A 27,097-nucleotide genomic window follows, 5' to 3' on the forward strand; every position below is an offset into this window, starting at 1 on the left:
TGGAGACCCAAAAGTTACTGATAAAGTCAGCTGAAGCCAATAGTTCTTAGCAAGTTCCATCAAGTCCTCTGCATACTTGCTAAGATCTGGGCATTGAGACACTATCTTTGAGAATATCACTAGAAGGTATTTGTCAAAAAGACAAGTGGATATGTAAAAAGAAAAAAAATGAGTGATTGCTACATCTTTGACAGTGAGATATTTTAATGACTATCCTATTACTCACACTTTTTCCTACATTTCTCTTTTTGCTCAGAAAACACATACTGTGTCTATATAAAGTCAGTAGAATAGCCTGAAAGATAGATAATTAAATAATCTTTAATAGTTGACTTACAGAGTGCCAAATAATTGAATGCAGCAATTGAAAAAAGAAGGGCTATTTTGAGGCCTTCTAGACATTACTATATATATATATTTTTTTTAATTCAACAAACGTTTATTTAATGCCTACTATTTTAAAATAATTTTGTTAGGAGTTGTGGGGTTTTTGAAGATAAAAAAGCGAGTCTCCCCTCACAATCTATTTATTTATATTCTTTACTTTTTTCTAGACCTTTTCTGGGAATAATTTAGAAGAATATCAAGCAATTAGGGGCAGAATATTTTATATTTAATGGTAAGGACAATTCTCTGTGGGGTCTATCATGTTAATTAATATGCTCCTCGGACACAGCTATTATTTTTTTTATTGAGGTCACATTGGTTTATAACATTATATAAATTTGAGCTGTAACATCGTTCTATTTTGACTTCTATATAGACTGCCTCATATTCACCACCAAAATTCTAGTTTCCATCCATCACCATACGTATGTGCCCCTTTACCCATTTCACCCTTCCCCTCTGGTAACCACCAATCTATTCTCCCTATCTATGTGTCTGTTTGTTTATCTTCCACATATGAGTGAAGTTATACAATAATTGTCTTTCTCTGTCCAACTTATTTTGCTCAGCATGATATCCTCAAGGTCCATCCTTGCTGCCACAAATAGCAAGATTTTGTCTTTTTCTATGGTTGAGCAGTATTCCATTGTATATATACACCATATCTTCTTTATCCATTCATCCGTTGATGGGCACTTTTGTTGTTTCCAAGTCTTGGCTAGTGTGAGTAATGCTGCAATGAACATAGGGGTGCATATATCTTTTCAAATTAGTGTTTTCATGTTCTTTGGATAAATACCCAGAAGTGGACTAGCTGGATCGTATGGTATTTCTATTTTTAATTTTTTGAGAAATCTCCACACTGTTTTCCATAGTGGCTGCACCAATTTACATTCCTACCAGCAGACACTGCTATTATTTTTAAAAGCACCATGTAACAGTCAGCCTCCAGGATGGCCTCCAATGATCCTTGCCTTCGACATAGTCTTCATACCTGTGTGTAGTCCCCTCCCACAATGAATCAAGCCCTAAGTGACCAAAAGAATGCTGTGGTGGAAGGGACAGTGTGTGATTTCACAGGCTAGGTCTTTAACGACATGGCAACTTCCATCTTGGTCTCTTAGATTGTGTACTCTAGGGCAGAGATTGGCAAATTAGGGTTCATGGGCAAAATCCAGCCCACAGACTGTTTTTGTATGACCTGTGAGTTAAGGAAGGTTTTTCTATTTTTAAAATGTGATTTAAAAAAAGATGAAGAATATGTGACAAAGACTGGAGCTGGCTCATAGGCTTAAAATATTCACTATCTGGCCCTTTACAAAAAAGTTTGCCACCCCTGCTCTGGGGAATCCAGCCAGCTTGCTGGGAGAACACACAAATAGCCCAGTGGAGAAGCCAGGATGAAGAACAGAGGCCTCCCACCCAGAGCCAACACAAACTTGCTAGCCATGTGTGAGACACCTTGAAAATAAAGTCCAACCTCCATTAAGCATTCAGAGGACTGCAGCCTCACCTGACATAGGCTCCTGAAAGACACTGAGCCAGAACCATCTAGCTAAGCCATTGCCAAACAACTGACTCACACAAACCATAAGAAATAATAAATGATAACTACTGCTTTAAGCCTCTAAGTTTTGGTGTAATTTATTATGCATCCGTAGTAAATGGAATATAATACATTATATATCGTCTAAAGTCCCCAAGTAAAATACTCATTGACTTCCTTTAATAATTCTTGGAGGTAGGAAGAATATAAGCACATAAAAATCTTCATCACCACATTGTACCGGCTGATTTCTAAGCTTTGCAGTAACTACTAAAACTTCAGACATCACATCCCAACAAATGTGTAAGAATCAAATTATTTCTTCAGTATTCAGAAGCTTCATCAGTTTCTTTAGCTAAAGCCTCTTCAAGCAGCCCTTGTTTTCTGCTGACATGTAATACTTTCATTATATCTGGCATTGTTCAAATCATTAATGTGGGGGGAAAGTGAATTTAGAATTGCTGGCCATCAGTCCACCAATTACTCCATTAAGCAGATTTTCATAAAACAGTCCTGGAAGGCATTTATTGTTCTTTTTTTTACAGATGAGAAAATTAGAGCTCACAGGGATTAAAGGGCTACAGTCCTGTACATAACTGGTTAGTAAGAGCGCTAGGATTGAAGCTCGGCCTCCTGACTCTACATTCAGGACACCTGTTGCTCCGCCATGGCGCGCAGGCAGTCCAGGGTGGCTCTGGGCCATAGATCAGATGTGTCAGTCCCTAGCATCAGGAAATGGCATGTCATTTGTTAAGCCCTCATGGGCTTGAGGTACCAGGAAACAGATGCTTTTCCCTGATGTCATGGAATGTCCATCAAGCAGTATTTTTAAAGTCTTTACCATTGTACTAGTACTGACTTTACATTTTAAGGTTCAAACTTATATTCATTATAAATGTACACTGTCCAAGTGCTGTGTGTTCACTGGCAAATAGAACACCTCCACCTTCATGGACCTTACAGTCTTACAGCTTACAATCTATCTGATATTTTTCCCTTGGTTATTAATTTATTGCTTAATTATGGCTTTAGAATATTGCATTAACGAAAAGCAATAAGATGCCTTAAGACTCATCAATTACTTAACCCTTGAACTTTTGTAAGGTTTCCTTTCTTCTTTTTTTTTTTTCAAACTTTTTCTCTTTAAACTCTGTTCTTCTGTTTTTTTGTTCTTTGAGGAAGATTGGCCCTGAGCTAACATCTCAATCTTCCTCTTTTTTTTCCTTCCCAAAGCCCCAGTACATCCTAGTTGTAGGTCCCTTCTAGTTCTTCTACGTGGGACGCCACCTCAGCATAGCTTGATGAGTGGTGCGTAGGTTCGTGCCCAGGATACAAACTGGTGAACCCCAGGCCTCCAAAGTGGAATGTGCTAACTTAACCACTAGGCCACCTGGCCAGCCCCTCCTTTCATCTTTCTTTCTTTTTTTTTTTTTTTGTAAGGAAGATCAGCCCTGAGCTAACATCTGATGCCAATCCTCCTCTTTTTTCTGAGGAAACTTGGCCCTGGGTTAACATCTGTGCCCATCGTCCTCTACTTTATATGGGACGCTGCCACAGTAAGGCTTGACAAGTGGTGCATCAGTGCACGCCCGAGATCCCAACCGGTGAACCCCAGGCCGCCACAGCAGAGCGCGCGCACTTAACCGCTTGCGCCACCAGGCCGGCCCCCTTTCTTCTTTCTTAAAGCTAAATCCCCAGATGGGTGAGTAATTAGATCAAGGTTCAGAATGACATGGAGAGATAAGGTAATTGCAAACAACATTACCCCACTTTGAAAGAGATTTTATTTTGGTCTTTCACCTAAAGTGAAAGAGGGACCTCTTTCAGTAGAAAGAGGTTTGACTGAAGTAGCTGGTTTAGCTGATGGCAGAAAAATCAACCATGAAATATAAGAGTTTCATAAGATTGTGACATAACCTACTTTATACAGCCATTATATAATCCATGGCAAAACAGCAGGAGATCCTAAATAATTTATACTTCACTTTGGAATGCAATAAACTCATTATTTTTCTGTCTTTGCAGATTTAAGGTCCCAATTATTGACCATTTTGTTTTGATGACTTCAATTAGTTTTCATTTCTTGTGCACTAATTGAAAGTGGTAAGAAAGAATGGTCAGAGGGATGCTATATGCCAAAGAAAGTCACTCCAGACTTTAGAAATTTGCTCCAGGAAGCCCATCAGAAAGATAAATCTTATCATAGAAAGGCCACAGGAGAATAAATGAGAATTAGTTTAAAAACAAATATTTTTCAAGGAAAGAGGGACAATGGCAAGAAGCCCCAAGGCTTGTTTCACTGATAACAGCTCAGGAAGAAGTCATGTTTTTGAGACTCCTTGGAGGGTGTAAGGGTTGAGTGGGGTGGGGTGGGGAATGGAAAAGACCTGGGAAAAGATTTATCCATTTATGCATATAACAGTGCTTTCTGAGCACTTACATGTGAGTCACTGGGCTGGACTCTGGACCACAAGTAAGAAATAGACATGGTACTTGCCCTCAAGGCACTTGCAGTTTAGAGGGGGAAACAGAAAGGGCAAAGGAATTGAGGGTAATCAGGGTAAAGGAAGGACTGTGAGCATTCTTGGGAGGGATAACTAACTCATATTGACAAGTCAGAGAAGGTTTCCTGGAAGACTTCCCTAAAGCTGAGATATGAAGGATGAGAGAGGCCAAAGAAGAGGAGAGAAGATTGTTCCTAAGGGAGGAAATTGTATGGGTAAAAATCTCAGAGGCAAGAGAGAGCAAGCATGGAGTATTTAAGGAAAAGAAAATAGTCAGTGTATAGGTTGGGGGATAGTGATGGGTGGTAAGGGGTAGGGATCCTCTAAGTCTGGTTAAAAACTTTGAGTTTTAACCTGAGGGCAAGGGAGTGATGTGATCAATCTTTATTTTTAAAAGAAAACTCTGGCTACAAGGAAGCTGGGGGAAGCTGTTATCATCCAGGTCGCAGATAACGGCAGGCTGTACTCAGAAAGTTGCAGTGAGGATGGAGAGAATTAAGAGATAGTCAATACATCTTTAACAGAAAGAATCAGCAGAAGAGGATTTGATTATTGATGGATATGTGACATGCTGACAAAGGAGGAGAAAGAGTTTCTGGCTTTGGCAACTAAATGGGCCGACTCACTGAGACAGGAGACCCCTGGGGTTGGAGCAGGTTGACTGGGAGGTGGGGGAAGGTTGAGTTAAAGGTGGCTGGAGGATATGTTCACTTGACTTTCAAGAGGAGACAGGGCTTAGAGGTTTGGGAATCATCTGCACAGAGGGGAGAAAAGAAGATTCAAGACAAGGCCCTGAGAGAGGCCCACATTGAAGAGAAACAAGATTTAGATGGACTTTTGAGAGAGGAAAGAGAAAAATTGGAAGAAAGTGGTATTAGGTAAACCCAGAGACAAGAGCTTTCCAGAGGGAGGGAGTGATCAACAATGTTCGACACCACTGAGAACCAGGTGGAAGCGTCAGACAAACTCAAATTGAAGGACAGTCTACAAAACAACCGACCTGTACCCTTCAAAAATGTTAACTCCAAGAAATACACAGAAAGTCTGAGAAATGGGGATTAAAAGAAACTAAAGAGACATGAAAATTGAGAATACAATGCATGATCTGGGGTTTTCTTTTGCTACATCTTTTATTATTTTTAATAGTTGCATAATAATCCAGATAATTAATTTTATTTAATTATATTTGAGTTTGTCATTTTCTGAAACAAATAGGAAAGTAACAATTTCATTCCAGACTTTCTCTAATCACAATCTATCGTGTTACTTTGGAAGAGTGTTTTTATGAGATCTATTACATCAAAAAAGTGAAAATCAAAATTATACACTTTGATAACCAATGCACAATGCTGGAAGAGAAAATGAAATTTACAGTTGTGATACCAGCTCAACACAAGGTTGACACAAGGAAAGCCATGTTGTAAAAAAGAAACCCTACTGTAACTTTGAATGACCTCTGACTACCTAACCCAGCTGGATATGCACCCTCCAGGGGATCTAACTGCTCTGTAGATTTTACGACCCCTGCTTGTACATGTACCTCCCAGCTGAGATAAGATGATAACTTTGTTCTTTTGAGTTCCTTAGGAATGTGATGACCCCCGAACAGAGAATCTATGCTAATAGCCAACATCAATGAAAACTGAAAGATCTGGTGTGGCGACTCCCAGTCTGTAACACCAGAAGGTCAACATTCCTAACCCCCTCCCCAATAACCCACCAGCCTATATAACTGCTGTAAGACTTTGTGCCCCTTAAGATGGTTTTTTTCAGACATTAGTTGGCTATCTTCCCTCTTGCTAGCAAGCTGTAATAAAAAAGTCCTTTTTCTCCTACCACCTTGCCTCTTAACTATTGGCATGTCTTGCGGTGAGCAGAAGGCCCCACATTGAGCGGTAACAGTTGCTGTGGTAGGTTTGTCTGAATGTGAAGGAAAGTTAGTTTTACTTCTAATTGTATCTTTGTATCTTTAAATTTGCCTTCAAAAGGTCACTACATCTCCCAGGCTGTCTTAAGCTCACAGTATCTGGCATGTGGTTGGCCAAACCTCTGCTAGTATTATTTAAAATATTCATCTCAGGTGCAGAACTCCTAATTTATGGGGCCCTATCCCAATCCTCCTCAGAGGAGGCTGTGAATGTAAGGGACTCTTTCAAGAAAGTGGTGAAATGGGGAAATAACCCTCAGCCTCTTTTCTGTGGTCCTGTAATTCTGGCAGTTGTGTACGGTTACCTGCATGCAACATATTAAGATATTTTCATTCTCTTTGTTAATATCTGTCTCCTTTTCATGTTTTTATAAATGTAGACATTTAAATTTTTTTTTTTTAATTTTTTGTTTATTGCAGTAACATTGGTTTATAACATTGTAAAAATTTCAGGTTACATCATTGTACTTCTATTTCTGCATAGATTACATCATGTTCACCACCAAAATACTAATTACAACCCATCACCACACATATAGACATTTAAATTTAAAAAATTTTTTCCAATATTTTTCCTGTTCCCTTTAGTGTCCACCAAGCTCATTTTTCAATAAGCCGCCTCTGAAAACTGCCCACACTAGCCAGGTGCAGAAAGCTTCCTTGGCTGCGCAAATGCCCTCAGTCAAGATGGCCGCGACTACCCTCCATTGCCCTTGCTTGACCTCAGCAAAGATGGTTCCCGTGACTTCCTTTGAAACCTCGCTTTTCCCATAACAAATATGGCCCTTGCGCTTCCGCTTCTGGATTCCGGGGAGCTGCTTTTGCGGGGCGGTGAGTGACGTTAGGACCTGGCGAGTTTTCTCTGCCAGGTGTCTCGATTGACTCAGGAGTGCCTTGGGTTTGGAAGTAGGGAGGGGATCTCAGTAACTATCAGATCGTTCTCTCACAGTTGGGAAGTTGTGGCGGCTTCCCCTGGCACACTCCCAGTTTCCCGCCCTCCCATCCCCTCCTCCACCCTGATATGCGGCCTTTGCAGCCTCTGCTTTGGGGAATACCTGGAATTTGCAGGCAGTATGTCTGGATGAGCTTCATTCTTTTTCTTCTTTTTTAAACAGCTTTGCTGAGATATAATTCATATACTATAAAATTCGCCTATTTAAAGTGTAAAATTCAGTGGCTTTTCGTATATTCCCAGAATTGTGCATTCATCACCATAATCTAGTTATCATCACCCCCAAAAAAATCCCTGTACCTATTAGCAGTCACTCTCCATTCACCATGACCTTCCAGTCCTAGGCAATTACTAGTCTACTTATCTGGTCTACTAATCTACTATAGTTTTGTCAATTTGGACATTTGGTATAAATGGAATCATACAATTCTAGTGGTCTTTCTTGACTAGTGTTAAAAGAAAAACTGAGACATATTAAAATTTTTAAGTCTATCTGAGCAAAAATCAATTGGGTAGCATCCAGTCTAGCAGATAGAAAGGAGCTCCAAGGAGCTGTACAAATAATTTTTATAGGCAGAAGAGAACGGGAACAAAGAAGTTCTACTAGACAAAAAATCAGATTGGTTATTGTGAGGTTACTTTCCTTTAGTGAATAGCAGGGGCCTGTCAGGCAGGTTACCTAACTAGTGCTGATCAGATGATTCCTGATTGATTGGTTTAAGATTCTGCTTCTGGGAGAGCCAAAACTGGAGTTAAATTAAATCTCAGTTGTGGGGTTTAGTATAAGCAACTCCATTTGGGCCCTGTTGTCTTGTTTTTTAGCACTAGCTTCTTTCACTAAGTATAATGTTTTCAAAGTTTGTCCTTGCTGTAGCATGCATTAGAACTTCATTCTTTTATTGCTGAAAAATATTCCATGTATGCATCCACCACATTTTATTCATCCATTCATCAATTGACGGACATTTTGATTGTTTCCACTTTTTGTCTATTTTGAATAAAGTTGTTATGAACGTTTGTGTAAAGTTTGTGTGGACGTATGTTTTTATTCTCTTGAGCATATATACCTAGGAATGGATTGCTCGGTCATAGTGTAACTCTGTTTAACCTTTTGAGTAACTGGCAAACTGTTTTTCAATGTGTCTGTACCATTTTACGTTTTTGTGTGTAGATATCTAGTTGTCTCAGTGTTCGAAAGACTGTCCTTTCCCTGTGGAATTGTCTTGGCACCCTGTGGAAAATCCATTGACCATAAATGTAAGATTTTACTTTTGGACTCTCAGTTCTTTTCCATTGATCTATATGTCTGTCCTTTTGCCATTGCTACAGAGTCTTGATTACTGTGGCTTTGTAGGAAGTTTTGAAATTGGAAGGTATGAGTCTTTCAACTTTGTTCTTTTTCAAGATTGTTTTGGCTTCTCTGGGTCCCTTGCATTTCCATATGGATTTTTGAAATAGTTTAGTCAAATGTCTGCAAAAAAAAGCCAGTTGAGATTTTGATAAGAATTGCATTGATCTGTAGATCAATATTGCCATCTTAAAACATTAAGTCTTCCATTCCATGAACGTAGGATGTGTTTCTATTCCTTTAGATCTTCAGTTTCTTTCAACATTTTTTGTAGTTTTCAGTGTACATGCCCTACATATTTTTTATTAAATGTATTCCTAAGTATATTATTCTTTTTCATGCTATTATAAATGGAATTGTTCTTAATTTCAACTTTATTGTTTATTGCTAGTGTATATAAATATTTACACAGTATTTGTAAATATTTAACAATATTTATCTATAATAAACTATATTATTTATTACATAATATTTGTAAGTATTATCTATTGCTAGTGTAAAATCATTTGTATATGATTTTACTGTGTTGATCTTGTATCCTGCAAGCTTATTTAACTTGTTTAATTGTTCTACTGGTTTTTTAAGTAGATTCCTTAGGATTTTCTGTATACAAGATCACATCTTCTGCTAATAGAAATGGTTTTACTTCTCTCTTTCCAATATGGAAGTCTTTCATTTCATTTTCTTGCCTATTGTGCTGGCTAAAACCTCCAACACAATGTTGAGTAGAAGTGATGAGAGCAGACATCATTGTCTTGTTCCTGATCTTAGGGGGAAAGCCTTCAGTCTTTTACCTTGAAGTATGATGGTAGCTAAGGGTTTTTGAAAAACACCCTTTATCAGACTGAGGAAGTTCCTTTCTATTCCTAGTTTGTTGAGTATTTTGATCATGAATGGATGTTTGACTTTGTCAAATGCTTGTGTGTGTGTGTTGTGGGTTTCGTCCTTTGTTTTACTAATATAGTGTATTACATTGATTGATTTTCTGGTGTCAAAACAACTTTGCATTCCTGGGATAAGTTCTACTTGGTCATGGAGTATAATCCTTTTTATATGCTGCTGGGTTCAGTTTGCTAGTATTCCGTCAAGGATTTCTGTATTCATATTGGTCTGTAGTTCTCTTGTGATGTCTTTGTCTGGTTTTAATATCAGGATAATACTGGACTTGTAGAGTAAATTGGGAACTGTTCCCTCTTCCATTTTTTAGAAGAATTATCCAGGAGAGGGAAGAACAGGTGCAGTGGGAGGCAGCAGAGCTTATTGGAGAATCTGAGAGAAAGCCGTTATGCCTGAAGCATGGGAAGCAAGGGGGCCTGAGGTTGGGAGATCTGGGCTAGAGAGAAATTTCTGGGCAGTAATTGATGTCACAGAGGAGGAAAGAAGAGGAGAGAGCCTTGGGCTAAGTTGGAGATGGAGGGTGAACAGCAGGGCAGGCAGGAGGGAAAAAAGGCAAAAAGATGGGAGGACAGTCAGGAGAGTGGCTTCTTGAAAAGCAGGAACTCCTCAGAAGAAGGAGTTTTTAGAAGTTATGTGGGAGAGTGATGGAGTTGGTGGAGACGAGGAAGTGAGCCAATTGAGACTCTTGAGAAGTTTGTGGAGGGGATTAGAGACTGGCTGTGAGGAGTGCAGGTGTCAAAGTTTTTCTTTCTGCTTTTTTTTCCTTTCCTGACAATTTTTATATTGATATAATTTTATATCCTCAAAAAATTGCAAGACTAGTACAAGGAACTCCCAAATAACATTTTCCATATTCACCAATTGTCTACACTTGCCCCATCCATTTACTTTATCATTCTCTCATATATTTGTATATAATGTATATGTATGTATGTATATAATGTGTATATATATATATACAGTTTTAGAACCATTTCAGAGTATGGTGCAGACATCATGTCACCTATGACTAAATGGTTGAGTAGCATTTCCAAAGAACAAAGACATTCTCTTATACACCAAGTTTTGTTGAAAATAGGAGCAATTTGGGCATGTTGAAAAGCCTAAGCAAAGATCCAGTGGAACAGAAGCAAGAGAAGGGATTGTCATCACTGAAGGCTTCTAGAAAGGTCCAGAGAGTGGGATCTAAAGCCCAGGTGGAGAGGTTGGCCTTTGCCACAGGTAGGACAGCTCCCCTGTTGTAAGGAGAGGTGAATCAGTGTGCAGATGTGGGGGCCTGTGCTATGTTTGATAGGGAAGTTGAGGAAGTTCCTCTCTGCTGGATTCTGTTTCCTTTGTTAATTAGGAAGTGAGATGATCTATTGAAAAGAGGAGGAAGGTGTGTGAGTGATGGGAAGGGTCTGAGTTGAAGAAAAGTGGATAAACCGTGAAAGAATCAAGGAGAGGGGGAGAGATGAGATAAACATCTAAGGATTCATGTGGCCAGATAGCAACGTTCCCGGCTGGTGCTCATTCATTTAGAGACAGCCAGTCTGCCCTGTTACATGACTCGCACATCCGGCACGTGGAGGGTGGGTAGATAGTTGAGTTCATCTAGGCTGGGGTTTTGCCAAACAGGTGTGATGAAAAGACAGAATGGGCAGGAAAGGGAAGTTTAGGGTGTTAACAAGATTATGGACTGGACAAAGATGAAAGAAGCAAGATGGCTACTGGGTGGGAAATAGAAGGGTAAATGGACTGGAGGTAAGCTGGGAAGATAGGATCCTATAATTTGTTTTTGTTTCTTTTTTTTTTTTTTTTGATGAGGAAGATTAGCCCTGAGCTAACATCTGTTGCCAATCCTCGTCTTGTTTTTGCTGAGGAAGATTGGCCCTGGGCCAACATCTGTACCCATCTTCCTCTATTTTGTTTGTGGGATGCCTGCCATAGCATGGCTTGATAAGCAGTGCATAGGTCTGCGCCCGGGATCCGAACCTGTGAGTCCCGGGCCGCCAAAGCGGAGTGCACAAACTTAACTGCTACCCCACTGGGCCAGCCCCTGTGATTTGTTTTTTATTTATTACTATTTTCTTATTGGAGCTAGCGGTTATCAAGTATGGATACTGTACTAAGTATTTTACTTGCATTAATTTCATATAATTCTTATGACAACCCTATGAGATAAGTACAGTCATCAACCCATTTTTTATAGATGATGAAACTGCAGTTAAGTGACTTGCCCGAGGTGACACTGCTAAAAGGTGATAGCAGGGGTTCAAACTTGGGTCTCTGCAACTCCAGAGACCCTGCGTATCTCTGGACATTTCTGGAAAGGTTCCTAGCTGTGTTCCCTGCTTCAGGTTTAAACTCCTTTGATTCAGGCTTCATTCACCTAACAGAGTAAGTGTTTGAAAATGCGAATTGATCATATCACACCCCAGCTCAGAAGCTTTTATTACATTAAAATTTTAATGGAAATATGTATAAAAATAAGATAAATTGATGGATGAATAGAGTTGGATAGATGGTTATCTGATTAAAAAAATCATAGTAAAATGTTAATTATGAAATCTAGGCAGTAGCTGTATGGATGTTCGTTGTGTAATTCTTTCCACTTTTCTTTATGTTTGAAAATTTTCATGTAAAATATTAGGAGGAAAGAGACTTAATTGAAAGAAAGTAAATGAAGTTAAACCACTTTTTTTTTTCTTTCGTGAGGAGATCAGCCCTGTGCTAACATCTGCCAATCCTCCTCTTTTTTTGCCGAGGAAGACTGGCCCTGGGCTAACATCCGTGCCCATCTTCCTCCACTTTATATGGGACGCCGCCACAGCATGGCTTGCCAAGCAGTGCGTCGGTGCGCGCCCGGGATCGGAACTGGCGAACCCCAGGCCACTGCAGCAAAGCGCGCGCACTTAACCGCTTGCGCCACCGGGCCAGCCCTAAACCACTTATTATACGTGGACCCTGATTGTTTGTATGTGTAGGTCTCTAAGACTCTGTAGAGTAGAAGAATGCTGCTTCTCTTGGGACGCAGGTTATGTTTATGTGCTTAGAGACTTCTTATGCCTGCAAGCCCAGGGCGTCCTATACTCTCCCATATTGGAAAAGAATCTTTAGATTGTGTAATTAAACCACTTTTAAGAAAGGAAAATGAAAACTTCTGGAGAAGGAAGTTGAACCACATATCAAAAGTTTTGGGGCAAAGGATAATCATTGCATTCCAGCTGCCAGCCTAGGTGGGTCTCCATAAGAAGGGTCTCCTCTGTCCCTATTACTTGCTTTCTCCTGTACAAATTTGCTGAGTCCCAACTAATGTGTTTCACATGCACAGATACTTACTTTATAATAAAAAGGATTCTGCCTTTCAGTAGGCATTTTTTCTCTTTTAGGTCGAATGCCCAGTTTGGAATGTATTTGACATTTAATATAAGTGATTCTTTTTTTTTTTTTTTGTGAGGAGATCAGCCCTGTGCTAACATCCGCCAATCCTCCTCTTTTTTTGCTGAGGAAGACGGCCCTGGGCTAACATCTGTGCCCGTCTTCCTCCACGTTATATGGGACGCCGCCGCAGCATGGCTTGCCAAGCAGTGCGTCGGTGCGCGCCTGGGATCCGAACCAGCGAACCCCGGGCCGCCGCAGCGGAGCGCGCGCACTTAACCGCTTGCGCCACCGGGCCGGCCCCAATATAAGTGATTCTAAAAGAAAAGACAGATAGCAGATCAATGTGCAAAGAAATCAAAAAGGATTCCTGTCATTTGGTATCCCTAATGACACCTGCTGTTGATGGTTGATTTTAAGGCACCTTGTCAGGCAGGCAGGATATGCCAGTGTCGTTTGTTGACCTTTTTGTTCGCTTCCAGGAGCCTCGGAGCAGCGTTTGGTAACAGGACAGGAGGAGGAAGAGCCACAGATGCCTGCAGTGTTTGCTGAAACTTCAGGCTTGGTTGGCTAACATAGCATGTGTGAAAAGACAGGATGTTCTCGCTTCTTTGGGAACCTTGATCATTCTACTCCTTTCAGAAGCAATCAGCTGATATCTTGGCTCCCTCTCTGCCTGAGCAAATGTCCGCAACAGCATGTGACCGGGTGTCCTCAAACAAGAAGGATCTCGCCAGGCCTCTCTGTTGATCTGTTTTATACACTTCCTATCTTTGCCTGATCAGGTGGTGGCTTGGGCTGCAGCGTGGAGGCTTTGCAGACGCAGGAGGCTGGGAAGTCTTGGAGCTGGGTTCATCCTAGCTTGGTACTTTCTAGATGGGTTTCCTTGGGCAAGTTACTCTACTTCTCTCTGTGTCTGGGTCTGACTGTAAATGAGGGTAGTAGTAGGATTACTTGCCTTATAGGGCTGTTGCAGATGAAGCTCCTAGCGCAATGCCTGGCTTCCAAAAAGCACTCGATAAATGTTAATTATTCTTATTATTATACTGGTCATGTTATTCTGAAATTGCATCTTTCATTCAAACTTATGTCTTTGAGATCTCTCCAGTTCTGACTGTCATTTTAACAGCTGCATAGTATGCCATAATTTGGAATACTGCCTCCTCCCAAACCTCTTTCTCCTGTCTTCTCTAACTCAATGATACAACCCATCGCCGAAGCTGCCACTGCTCCTTGACTCTCAGTTCCTCTTTAACCCCTTTGTCCTTTCAGTTATTAAGTTCCACTCTCATTTCCTTCCTAAATATGTTCTTAATCTGCCCCCTGCTTTTGACCCAGAGTGCCCTGCCCTCATTCGCAAGCTCTTGCTCTCGCTCCTGGACCACTGCAGGTGAAATGAATTCCTGTTGCTTCTGAGATTGCCTGCCGCCAGGCTTAGGCCCTGCAGATCCACAGGTGCTCTCCAACTGCCAAATCTGCAGATCTGACTGTGTAACTCTTTTGCATGGTACATGGTGGCCCATGGCACGCATGACACCTGGTGCTGGCTATAGGATTTATTGATGACAACTTATGAAGCAGAGAGTAGCAGAGGGTCCAGCGTCTCCCCAGGTCTACAGTGATTTTGTAGAGAGGTGGGCAGGGCTGGATGCACTACAGAGAGCCCTCTGGTAGAGAACCCAGCGCCCACAGGTAGACAAAGACCCAGGAGGGGTAAGGAACACCTACTTTTATTTTTTTTTTTGGCTGAGGAAGATTCACCCTGAGCTAACATCTGTGCCAGTCTTCCTCTATTTTGTGTGTGGGTCGCCGCCACAGCATGGCCGCTGCGCTTGGGAGCCAAACCTGGGCCGCTGAAGCGGAGCACACCAAACTTAACCACTAGGCCACCGGACTGGCCCCAGGAATGCCTACTTTTTAACAAGAAATGTCCGAACACTGAACCCAATAAGCCACCTTGCAGTCTCCAGAACTCAGCTAGAGAGTTTGTGTATCAAGTTGCTGATAGCAGCCAGGTCTTGCTGTCCTTCCCAGATCTGGCTCAGGAAGAGGAGAGGGCCCCGCGGCCATCTAGCCAAGACTGCAGTTGGTTTGTCCCTCCCCAGTTACCCAATGTGTGACAGTTCCTTGGCTCTCACTTTAATCTCCTGACACCCCATGCCACTTGTGGTTGCCTAAACTGGTTCTTCTGGTGTTCATGCTGTCCCCTGGTCATGGCCTGGCCTGCCCCATCCTTGGGGATGACCTCCTCCAGAAAGCCTACTGCCCCCTTCTGGGCTCCTCTCTGCCTTGTCATTGTGTTAATGTGTATGTGTCTGTGTTTGGATCACCCAAAACTGTGAGCAACTTGAGGGAGGGTTTGTCACATTCACCTTTGTATCCCCAGTGCCTGGCACCAGGCCTGGCGTGTTACATAATTGACTGCATGCATGTTTGAGTAGGCCACAGAGGACAATGCAAATCACCTGTAATCTCACTACCCAGATAACCACTGAAATTGATTTGGGATATACCCTTCCAGACTTGTTTTTTCTAGCTATAGATCTTTATATTTCACACACAGAAATCTCACACATGATATTTTATTTTATAAAATCTAGATCAAACTCTACCTATTGTTTTAAAATATTTTTCTATTTAATATTATCATGATAGTTTCCTTTCTCGTTAAATATTCTTGCAGCCCTGGAATTCTAGTGCTGCATATTTCGTCGGGTGGCTGTTCTATGATTGAACCTTTCCCATGTCAGACATGGAGCTTATTTTCCAGCTGAAGTTATTAATGGTTTCCTTCTGTGCTGAGGGGATTGGTTTCTCATGATGAAGAAACATGGTAAACAAATACTAGGTCTAAAGGAAGGACAAGAAAGACCGTCAATAACAGGGGAAAGCAAATTATTCTGCTTCTACTGTTGTTTGATTTTTAAGATGTTAGGACTTTGTCTTTCAAGCTGTGACTCTAATGGAGGCCCTCTTAGACAGTGCCTTTTGTATTGAATTACTTCATTTTCTCCATGGCAGCACTATGGCGGCCCAGGACGCCACTCCAGGCAGCCAGTCAGAGGAGAGCAATACTTTGGATCTGCCATCAACCTGTGACATAAGAGATTACGTGTTGCAGAGACCTGGCCAGGAGCCCAACAGCGAGGCCTTTAGTTCTGTGGAAGCCTTTTCTACTCCTTGCTCTTCTGAAGTGGATCCAGGTAAGGAGCAAAGTTCAAAACAAACTAATGTTGAAAAAAACCCCTAACATATAGAGGTGTGTGATAGTTTGTTTCTCTTTCTTCCAATAGCAGACCTCTGAGGAATGATTCATTGTCTTGGGTAGAAAAACATTTTATCTAAGCAAAAGGTGGGGAGAGACTTCAAAGGAGAGCCTCCTTGGTGTGACCCCACGAGGAGATGTTTCCTGGAGGAGGCCTTTTGTGTCTGGGGCCCTTTTTGATCTCCATCCAGATGCTTTCAGAGGCAGGGAAACACTTGGTTCAACAGGGAGAGAGTGGAATTGTTTTGTTTTGTTCTTTTAAAACTTCAGAAAATAACAATGTAGGCCTGTTATGTGTTATAGGTAATAGTAATAGGGACTTTACTATTCCTCTTATGAAGTATACTTTGGATTTAGGTAACAACTTTTCTACAAGTTTCCTTGACTGAATTGCCAAAAAGTCTATTATTTAAGCTTAATGATAATTCCTTGATGTAATTAGTGACCATCTCTGGTTGTAATTCCCGTCTCTTCCCTGTTCATTGCCCAATCCAGACCTGGAGATCCACAGACCTGATTCAGAGTTCTGCCACTTACTGGCTGTGTGACTTGAGGCATGTTTCTTAACCCCTCTGAGCTCCAGAATCATCTACAAAATGGCGATTGCAATGCTTGCCTCATGGAGTTAGGTTTAACTCAGGGAGCAATGTAAAGTACCTATCATGATATTTGTCATACATGGGTGCTCGGTCAATCATTATTTTTGTGCTTATTATTTGTGTTGTTATATTTGTGTTATTTTTATTATTAATATTAAGAAACCCAAATATGGGGTTTTTTTTAGCTGAAGAAGATTAGCGATGAGCTCACATCTGTTGCCAGTCCTCCTCTCTCTTTTTTCTTTTGGTGAGGAAGATTAGCCCTGAGCTAATATCTGTTGCCAATCTTCCTCTCTCTTTTTTTTTTTTTTTGGTGAGGAAGATTAGCCCTGAGCTAACATCTGTTGCCAATCCTCCCCTTTTTGCTAAGGAAGATTGGCCCTGGGCTAACATCCATGCCCATGCTTCTCTACTTTATATGTGGGACGCCACCACAGCATGGCTTGATAAGTGGTGCATAGGTCCGCACCCGGGATCCGAACCTACAAACCCCGGGCCACCAAAGCGGAGCACGCAAACATAACCACTATGTCACCGGGCTGACCCCCATTCCTCCTCTCTTTTTGCTTGAGGAAGAGTGTCCCTGAGCTAACATCTGTGCCAGTCTTCCTCTATTTTGTATGTAGGTTGCCGCTACAGCATGGCTGACAAGTGGTGTAGGTCCACACCTGGGATCAGAACCCACAAACTCAGGCCGCTGATGTAGAACGTGCTGAACTTAACCACTATGCCACGGCGCCAGCCCCCAAATATGTATTTTTAAAGAGAACTTGGGTACTAAGGAAATATAGGCTTTAATGATGATGAATTCAGTGTTGGCAGTAAGGATGGTGTGTACCTGTCATTGTCTTCAAGAATTCCATGAAAAAAAATACTTTTTAAACTCTCTTGTGAGTCTGTTCTGATTTTCAGGACACAGAGTAATCAGGATCAGTCAGCCTCTTGTTTAATTTAGTTCCTGACCAAGAATTATATTATTCCTTATCCTTTTCCTTTCTAGACTCAAAATCTCAGTTCATTTAACCTTCCCTCTTCCCCCTCCCATCCTGCTGCCTTTACATTAATTTCCATCCCTAAAGCTGATTTTGTTCCTCATCTCTGGTTATTGTAGCATTTCCTGGAACAGGTGAGTGAGTGAACAGAACTTTAGAAGTGTTGGCCTGTTGAAATACTTCATAGCAATGGTTCTATTCTTCCAGAGAATTCAGTGTGGACTCAGTTTTTATTTTTATTGCACATTGGATAAATAGTCCATAAGAAAGCAACTGTTATTAATTTGAATTGAGTTGACAGTTCTAAAAACGAGAAGCATCTTGAAATATTTATGTTGGAGTATTTGTTAAAAATCTAGACATTTCATGCAAAAAAGTTTCTTTTAGAAACCCTTATAAATATCTAAACGTGAGAAGGAGCACTCAAAGGCTAAGACAACTGTTTTGCATGGTATTGGTGGTGGTGGTGCTGGGTCAGACTGTGGTTTGAATTCTGGTTCTGCTCCTTCCTGTGGTTTGACCTTAGGCAAATCACTTGGCCTCTCTGTGTTGGTTTCTTCATTTGCAAAATGGAGATAATAACACCCACCTCTGTTGTGGGGGAGTGATAAGGAGGATGAATGTGTATGAGGCATGGTGCCTGGCACGTGGTGGGCTCTTGGAAATCCACCTCTTCATGAGTTCAGCACCTGGGCCACTCAACACACCACCACACTGACCAGGCTCCCTCTAAATTCATGAGCTCCCTCCCTCTTTCATGCTGCCCATCCATCACACACCATTTTCCTAGTGAGTTCACTCTCCTGCCCTGCTGGATGACTGTGTTGTATCTTCTCTCTTTGCAAACCTCCATTACCTCCTTCAGTCTCTGTCTCAGCTGATAATCCTGTCTCCTCTTTCATCAAGAAAGCAGAAGCAATCAGAAGAGAATGACCACACTGTCACTCTCCACATCCATCAGCTTCCTTCCCTCCTGTTTCCGTGGAAGACCTGTCCCTGTCTTATCCTTCACTTCTGCACTGCATCCCATCTGCTCTCACCTACTCAAGGTTGTCACTCTGGCAATCTCCTGCATCATTGGTTCTCCCTCTATTGGTCATTCTCATGATTGTACAAACATGCTGTAATATCTCCCGTCTTGAAAAAATGCCCACCCTCGACCTCAAATCCCCCTCTAGTTGCAGTCTCATTTCTCTGTTTTCTTCTACAGAATCATCAACACCTGCTGTCTCCAATTCCTCTCCTTCCAGTTCCTCCTAAAACCCTCCAACCTGGCTTCTATCTCCATCACTCCGTGGAAATAGCTGTTGTCAAGGTCACTGATGACCCTCACATTGTTAAATCCAGTGGTCACTTCTCAAGCCTTATCCTTCTTGATCTATCAGCAGCATTTACATAGTTGACTTTCTCCTTGAATTCTTTCTTCACTGGGCTTTCTGGGAAACAGCCTCTCATGGTTCTCTTCTTACTTTACTATTTGTTCTGCCTCCTTTGCTAGTTCCTTCTAGCCTCTCTAGCTTTTTAATATTGGAGATTCCAGGGCTGAGTCACCACATCTCTTCTCTATTATCACTCGCTTCCTAGGTGATCACATCCAGTCTTGGAGCCTTAAATGCCCTCAGTACCCCACTCAATCCCAAATTTCTCTCTCCAGCTTGGATGTCTAGCTTGACATTTAGACCATCTGTGTACTTGATGTCATCGCTTAGATTTCTATTAGACTTCTTAAATTTGATATATCCTAAACCAAATTCCTAATTCCTCTACCCCCTCCCTAGACCCTTCTCCTCATATACACACATACCTATTCTTTGAGGCTTTCTCATCTCAGAAAATGCTTCTATCCTTCTCTTCACTTAGGCAAAAACCTAGGAGTCATCCTCAACTTCTCTCTTTCTCTTAAATCTCACATCCGGTCCATCAGCAAATCCTGTCAGCTCTACCTTCAGAATAAATCTAGAATCTAAACAGTTTTTGCCATCTCCACTGTCACCACCCTGGTCCAAACTACTATCATCTGTCTTCTGGATTATTGTTACAGTCTCCTAACTAGTTTTTCCACATCAGCCCTTATCCTCCTACAATGCCTCCTCACCACAACCACCAGAAGGATCCTTTTAAAATATAAATCAGATCTTGTTAGTTCTTGGTGCAAATCCCCTATGACTTCTCATCTGACTCAGAGCAAAAGCCAAAGCCCTTACCTGGCGCCCATCCCCTCTGGCCCCTGGGCCTGCTGCCTCTCTGACCTCACCTCCTACCATTCTCCCCACCCTCGCTGGGCTGGGCCTCCACCACACCAAGCGTGCATCACCTCTGCCCTGCATTCTCACCCTTCAAGGAGGCCCACCCCTGCCTCCTGTGTCTACAAGCCAGCTCCTGCTGACACTCCCTTGGTGTATCCTTCCCAGCTTTATTCTTCTTCACAGCACTAGTGCATCGGGCACCCTATGTATTTGATTAATTTATTCGTTTGTCTCCCCCCACTGGAATACAAATTCCAGAATATCAGGATAGCAGGTACTCAATAAATACTTGTATAAGGGGGCTGCCCCTGTGGCGTAGTGGTTAAGTGCGTGCGCTCCACTGCTGGCAGCCTGGGTTCGGATCCTGGGCGTGCACCGATGCACTGCTTGTCAGGCCATGCTGTGGCGGCGTCTCACATAGAGTGGAGGAAGATGGGCATGGATGTTAGCTCAGGGCCAGTCTTCCTCAGCAAAAAGAGGAGGATTGGCATGGATGTTAGCTCAGGGCTGATCTTCCTCACACACCCACACACACACACACACACACACACACACACACACACAAATACTTGTATGAGGAATGAATGAGTAAATGTCAACTTCTGTTATTATGTCATTAAGAGATATGCCTGTATGGATTTAGGGCTGAAGTTAATAGCAACATAGAACATCTCTGTTTTCATCCTCCCTCCCCACGTACACACATAGCTTAAGCCTGGTTATGGATAACTGGAAAGTTCCATGTTTAAGGAGTGGGAGTCATAGGCAGCACTAAATTTTGTGAAGCCTGATTGTAGCCCCATGGCATGATCAGTTTTGGAAGAGGAGATGGTCAGATTTCCTCTACCTCCCAGAAGAACAGTCAAAACGTGTAAACTGATGGAGACATGGCAGAACTGTCAGCCATTTAACGTGTGTGGAGTAAGTTATAAACTATCATGCAGTGGTGTAAACTCTGGGCCATTTCTGTCAAGAGAGAACACAAGAGGTATGTAATGTGCACCCCACACAGATGAGTCACTCCATGCCTGCGCCCTTTGGAGAGCCAGTTCTTCTCACTTTCTGTCTGCTCGGGCCTCGACCCTATCCCTAGGTGCCCAGGGCCTTCATGTGTCACCCGTGAAAATCCCTCAAAAAACAATTTGAAACTTACTCAAGCTAAAAGACAAATGACTGACTGTAGCTTCAATGTTAGCTTTTCCAGGAAGGTCTTCATTAAGAGTACCCAGCCTTTACTTAGAAGAGCAGTTTAATTTCAGGGATCAGAGACGAGTGGAAGAGAGTGGGGGAGCTGCCTCTGTGACGTCCCTCCAAGGATCCTCTGGGTGTTTCCCGCCCCACACAGCCTCACACTCCCCCTCCAGCCCTGCTCCCACTTGACTGCTCCAGATGGAGCCACTCCTTAGTGTCCAGTCTCATCTCCCACTTCTTCCCCGTGGCCACGTCTGGTTATCCTCTGCAGCACGTGTTCAGAACACTCACATTGGTTTGCATGTGTTACCCCAAAGAGGGTTCCGTGTATGGTCATTTTTCTCTGCATAGCTAGATGCTGGAATGTCTTAGATACATTAGTAACGATCACTCCTATTTATGGAGGACTTGCTGCCTGTCAGGTTTGGTGTTGGGCTCCTAGCTAAGTGTTTCGCAAACATTGCCACTTTTAATTCTTACCAAAACCTGAGAAGTGGAAATCAGCCCTTTTTTTTTTTTGTGAGATCAGCCCTGTGCTCACATCTGCCAGTCGTCCTCTTTTTTTTTTTATTGCTGAGGAAGACTGGCCCTGGGCTAACATCCGTGCCCATCCTCCTCCACTTTATGTGGGATGCCACCACAGCATGGCCTGCCAAGCAGTGCATCGGGTGCGCGCCCAGGATCTGAACCGGCGAACCCTGGGCTGCCGCAGCAGAGCGTGTGCACCCAACTGCTTGCACCACCAGGCCGGCCCCAGCTCTTTTTTATAAGTAAGGAAGTGGAGGCTTGGAGAAGTTAGGAAACTTGCCCAGTGTCACTTAGTAAATGGCAGAGCTGGGGTGAATCCAAAGGCAGTGTTTTAGATCACATTTTTACTGAAAAAAAAATTTCTTTTTCTAACCTGGAAGATAACCAAGTGGATGATATCACTGAGACAAGCAACTGCAGGAAATAAATTTGAGCAAGTTTGTTAGCTTGATAGGGCAAACAGCTCATTTTGGGAGGGTGTAATTTTAGGGAGGCCTATTAAGTTTTTGATACTGTCTTATTTGGACTTAAATATTTAAAAACAAATTTATTTTGCTGTGCATTCCACCATTCTGTACTACTTTTGTATGTTATGCCATTTATTACTCACAATACTCATTATGACTATTTTAAAAATGAACCAGATCCCCCAGAACTTCCCAAGAACTAAGTGAAATGATATCTTTCAGCCATGCTGGGAGCAAGGATTACGTTGGGATCAAGTGGAAGGCAGCCCTCCTGTTTTATTATTAGCCCCGTGTCTGATAGTTTATGCTAAGTGGAAATAAATGCACTCGAGTTTATCCACCACAAAGGGAACTTCATTCTGATATCACTAGGAGGAGTTTACACAACATGGAAGGCATGGAATTTTGTTGTAATCATTCCAGAGCTGCCTTTGTGGAAAAGAGATTTTCTACAAAGCAAATTTAGGAAAGGTTGTCACTGGCAATCGTGCCATTACCAAGCAACGAACTTGAGGTGGGCCATCCTAAACTCTGAGGGAAACTCCCGCCCTAACTGCTCAGCCTGATTTGCTCTGTCTGACCATCTTCCACCTCAGGTTTCTCAAAGCTCCAGGAGCCTGAGTTTTTCATTTTCTATTTATAAGTTGTGTCATTTCCTTCCCTGCACTGCATGTTCATAGGTAGTTGTCATTATGGGTTCTCTCCCCACAGCCCTTCAGCAGACTTCCCCCACATTTTAATCTAGTTCTGATAACTGTTGTTTGCTCAGAGACACGGTCTACCTTTACATTGGTCCCTGTTGGTATTCTGATGGCTACCGTTCTATCTCGGGTCCTTGACACACCCGGTTCCCAAGACAACTTGCATTCTTGGTTTGCCTGTTTGCTGTTGGCTATTGTTAGGAATCGATCTCCTAGGGATTGGTGAATACAGTCAAAGGTTTCCAGTTGGATAGTCGTCCAAGGTGACTTAGCATTGGACTGTATCCATCCTGGTACTCACTCACGGTTGGCTGCACTCCTGTAGCTTGTGCTTGGCTCAAAATATAGTTGACTATTTCAAGAACTGGCGGAGTATGGCAGGTGGCTTACAGTGGAATGGAGGTCTAAGGGTGAACCCAAGACCTGGCTTCCCCAGCTGCTGGGTGAAATAGGAGCCAGGAGCTGAGCATTAGGATTCAGTCAAATGACCCCAGTGTCAAAACCTCCAGTCAAAATCCAGACACACAGTTGACAGGGGTGTGGGGCCCACAATGGTGGCGTGGAATAGCCTCCTGGTAGCAGAGCACAGCCTTGCAACAGGTAATGCAGAGAGTACTCAGAAATGCAGGTGGATGGCAGGCTTTGTGCAGGTGGCTTATCAGTGTGTAGCAAGGTCCCAACTTCAAGGTTGGAGTCAGCGTCACAGTTCTAACCCTGGAAGAGTGGCAGGCAAGAGACGAGTGGCCTCCGCTTTAGCAGGCGGCAGGGACCTCTGCAAAAGCCAGGTTATAAGGACATGGGCCCAGGTGTAAGCCTAACTTTTGTAAAGGATCCCCATTTCACCTTGTGGCTACCTCTGGCTAGGGCCTATCACTCACCTGCTCTTCTCAGCCGGGCTTTTTGAAGGAGTTGTTGGGCCTCATTCCTGGGCTATGACCTCCACCCCCACTACTCACTAGACTAAGCCTGCCCTTGCTCATATGCGAGTGTCCCCAGGAGCTAAACCTGATGGACACTTCTCTCCCTTATCTTGTATGTCCAACAGCCGTATCACTATTCATGCCCTGGAGGAGGATATTAGTGGCTAGGGACATGAGACTTAAGAGCACTTTCCAAGAAACTAATGGGTTGATAAGAATCTGAGTATTAGTCAGAAAAACCTCAAAGCCTTCGTCCTTTCAGTCTGGGTATCCAAAGGCAGGTGCGGCTGGCTGGGCTATATCTGTCTAAATAAATAGAGCTCGTCTGTCCCGAAGTGACCGACTAACCACTTCTTGTGAAGTGCTGGTGGAGCAAACAACTTGTCACCTAAGCCAGGCACGGGATTACGAAACTCCCTCCCTCTGCCCTTCCTGGTGAGATCAGGTGGAAGACCCACACCGCCAAAACGGTCTTCCCGAAACACCGTTTCCACCACTTTCTCTGTTTCAATCCCCTTGAGATGTCGTCGTATGCTTCCACTTTCCTGCCAACGCCAGCCAAACCTCCTGTACCTCATTTTCAGGACTCTGTGTAATCTGATGTCCAGGGTATTTGTTCAAAATATTTAACGACCAATTCAGCAGTATCGCAATATTTTAACAACTGGCAAGGCGGTACAGGTGCATGCCAGCTGAATATAGGCCTCTGCTGGTGTCTAACTATTCATTAACACGGGCCTGCCACTCCTGTTGGGCCTGTTTTTATGCTGAGTCAGGCCATAATGCCTCAGCTGTATTGTTCCCCTCGTTGCAATGTGCTCCCTCCTCCCTGGTCAACTCCGGTCCACTCCAGAAACTGCTGAATCGAATCTGTCAATTAGTCCCAAGTACAACTTGTTGATGGACTGAACTCCCTGCCTCGTAGATACTTGTTTCCTTTCTCTTTTATTACTGGGCTCAAGAAAAGCGTAGAGTAAACAGAATGGAAGTACCCAGTGAAATGGTAAATGGTCTTGGTTAAACCTTTCAAAAGCAAGGTCACAAAAGTTGCAAGAGGCATAGTCCTGTGTGCACTACTATGGCGTGATAAACTCTGGGTAGCTCGTGTGGCATATCTCATCAGCCACCTTTGTCCTGGAGAGCACCCAAGATGCATTTGAAGGCAAGACAAAGAGTTTCTCCAATGTTGTTGTTGAGACATCACGATATGGAGGTGGGAGACCTCAGTCCTGTCCTCAAACTTGAACTTCTCCGAGCAATTGGGGAAATTGGTTGAATGTATATAGCAAGCTGAGTGTTAGACACAATAAGTCTTTGATGATTAAAGGACCTAGCTGACAGGCAGCAATAAGTTTAAAGGAAATAGTGGTTTAATGCCTCCTATTCTTCTTTTGGAATCTGTCAACATCCCAGTCTTCAAAGGCCTGCATATAACCTGTGTATTTAGGCATTTCATCCAAGGAATTTAATATTTAAGAGTAGATAAATGTCTTTTTTTCTTTCCGTGATTCATATGGTATCTATTTGTAATTCTAGAAAATTTTATTTCCATAAGAAATTATAAGCTCTTAAATCCAAAATCTCAAAATAGAATTTATATAATAATTATGGAATTCTTTATATGTTGTTGTAATTTTAAATAGGATTCAGGATATATCTTAGATAAGTAAATAATGTTAAAGGCATTTTCTGTATAGGTGCATTAACTGATATCCAGCCTAGTGTCTAATGACCCAGCACCCTCTAAACTGGACCTAAGATACAGTGAGGAAGGGAAGGAAGGAGATTGATGAACCAATTCTCTAAGAAATCATAGAACAAAATCTGGAACTTCCTATCACATGTCAAGTTGATGGGTTTTATTTGGAAAGTTTGAGTATTCTGCATGGCAATGTATCTCTGCATTTGTTACCACTTCCTGGATTGAATTATGCAAATTCAGCCATCTAGACTTAATTTTTTTTTTTTAAAGAAGTTTCTTTCTTTTTTTTTAAAGATTGGGCCTCAGCTAACCTCTGTTGCCAATCTTCCTCCTCTTTTCCTTTTCTCCCCAAAGCCCTAGTAGATAGTTGTATGTGATAGTTCTACATCCTTCGAGTTGCTCTATGTGGGATGCCGCCTCAGCATAGTTTGATGAGCAATGAGTAGGTTCACACCCAGGATCTGAACCTGCGAACCCCGGGCCACAGAAGTGGAGCGTGCGAACTTAACCGCTCTGCCACTGGGCCGGCCCCCATCTAGACTTAATTTTAGGTCCGGGACAGGTTTTTTGAGCTCTTTGCTTGCCACTGTTGGAAGGCAGCAATGTGTCCTAATTGTGTGGCCCAAGTAGAGAAGGATAACCCAGGAGTGTATATGACTAAGGCCCACAGAGTTAGAGAATGTTATAGGCTCTGGGCCAGTGGTTTTCAAACTGTGCTCCAGGCTGCCCTTTAGAAGCTTCAAGGTCAGGATTGGGAGGAGGTAGTGAGCTTATGGGGACCCCGGACTCACTCTCCACTCTTGCTCATCATATTGGCTTATTTACATTGTGGGCTTCTTCATTGGAAGAAAGGATGCCAGGGTCAAAAAAACGGTTTGAAAACCACCAAGTTCACCTAGTTGTCTCATTTTCTACAAGGGGAAGTCGAACCCCAGCATAATGAAGAAAATCACCCAAAGTCACATAGTAACTTGGCAACTCCTATTTCCTTGGTGGCCCTCTGTACAGACTACTTCTAACTGTGACTTTTCTATCCCTTTTTAAAAAATAACAAAATATAGTTCTCTATTTTAGACTGCTAAATCATAGATAACATTAAACAGTCATTAGAGATGATAATAGTTGAAGAGTAGAATTATTTTTAAAGGCTCAAGAATGTTATTTGCCATCTGTGTCACTTCCCGTCACTCCTCACTTCTGAGTGTCAAGGACGCTTGCTAGGGGAGAAGAGACTTGTTTACTTCTCTGTACTTTGCCTGCAGTTACAGCTTTAAAACGATGTCCCAACTGAGTTGAAAAACAGGCTGTGTTCCTGTCTGGAGCCACACCTAAAGGCCTTTATCTTTTCAGTCCAGCTGTAAGCCGTGACCCCAAGCTCTCTCAAGGGCTTCTCCAAGTGGACATTCATTCGTGACTTGTTGCTCAGCTGTGTCTTCTTAAAATATGAGAAAACAACTTGATTAAAATGGTCGGACATACACCATCTCTCGTATCATTCATTGTTATATATTTGTAGGACAAAGAAGACTACACACAATTACAGGAAAACAGAAGGATTAATACTT

General features: G+C 42.5%; 1 protein-coding gene across 2 annotated transcripts in view; it reads left to right on the top strand.

The window, feature by feature from the left end:
- Positions 1–7,133: 7,133 nt before the first annotated feature.
- The window catches only part of SHLD1 (shieldin complex subunit 1), a 79,522-nt gene continuing 59,558 nt past the window's right edge, over positions 7,134–27,097 (top strand). Inside the window, exons 1-2 of one of the 2 annotated variants that reach the window (XM_004433775.3) lie at positions 7,134–7,195; positions 15,943–16,124. In XM_004433775.3, the coding sequence (XP_004433832.1) occupies positions 15,947–16,124 (178 nt within the window). In that variant the 5' untranslated portion in view covers positions 7,134–7,195; positions 15,943–15,946. Of the gene's footprint in view, positions 7,196–13,346; positions 13,659–15,942; positions 16,125–27,097 lie in introns of those variants that run through there. The other variant, XM_087445585.1, reaches the window with a different exon arrangement.

This window comes from Ceratotherium simum, chromosome 21 (assembly GCF_057802395.1).
Source record: "Ceratotherium simum simum isolate JZ-2026a chromosome 21, ASM5780239v1, whole genome shotgun sequence".
NCBI classification, from domain to species: Eukaryota; Metazoa; Chordata; class Mammalia; order Perissodactyla; family Rhinocerotidae; genus Ceratotherium; species Ceratotherium simum.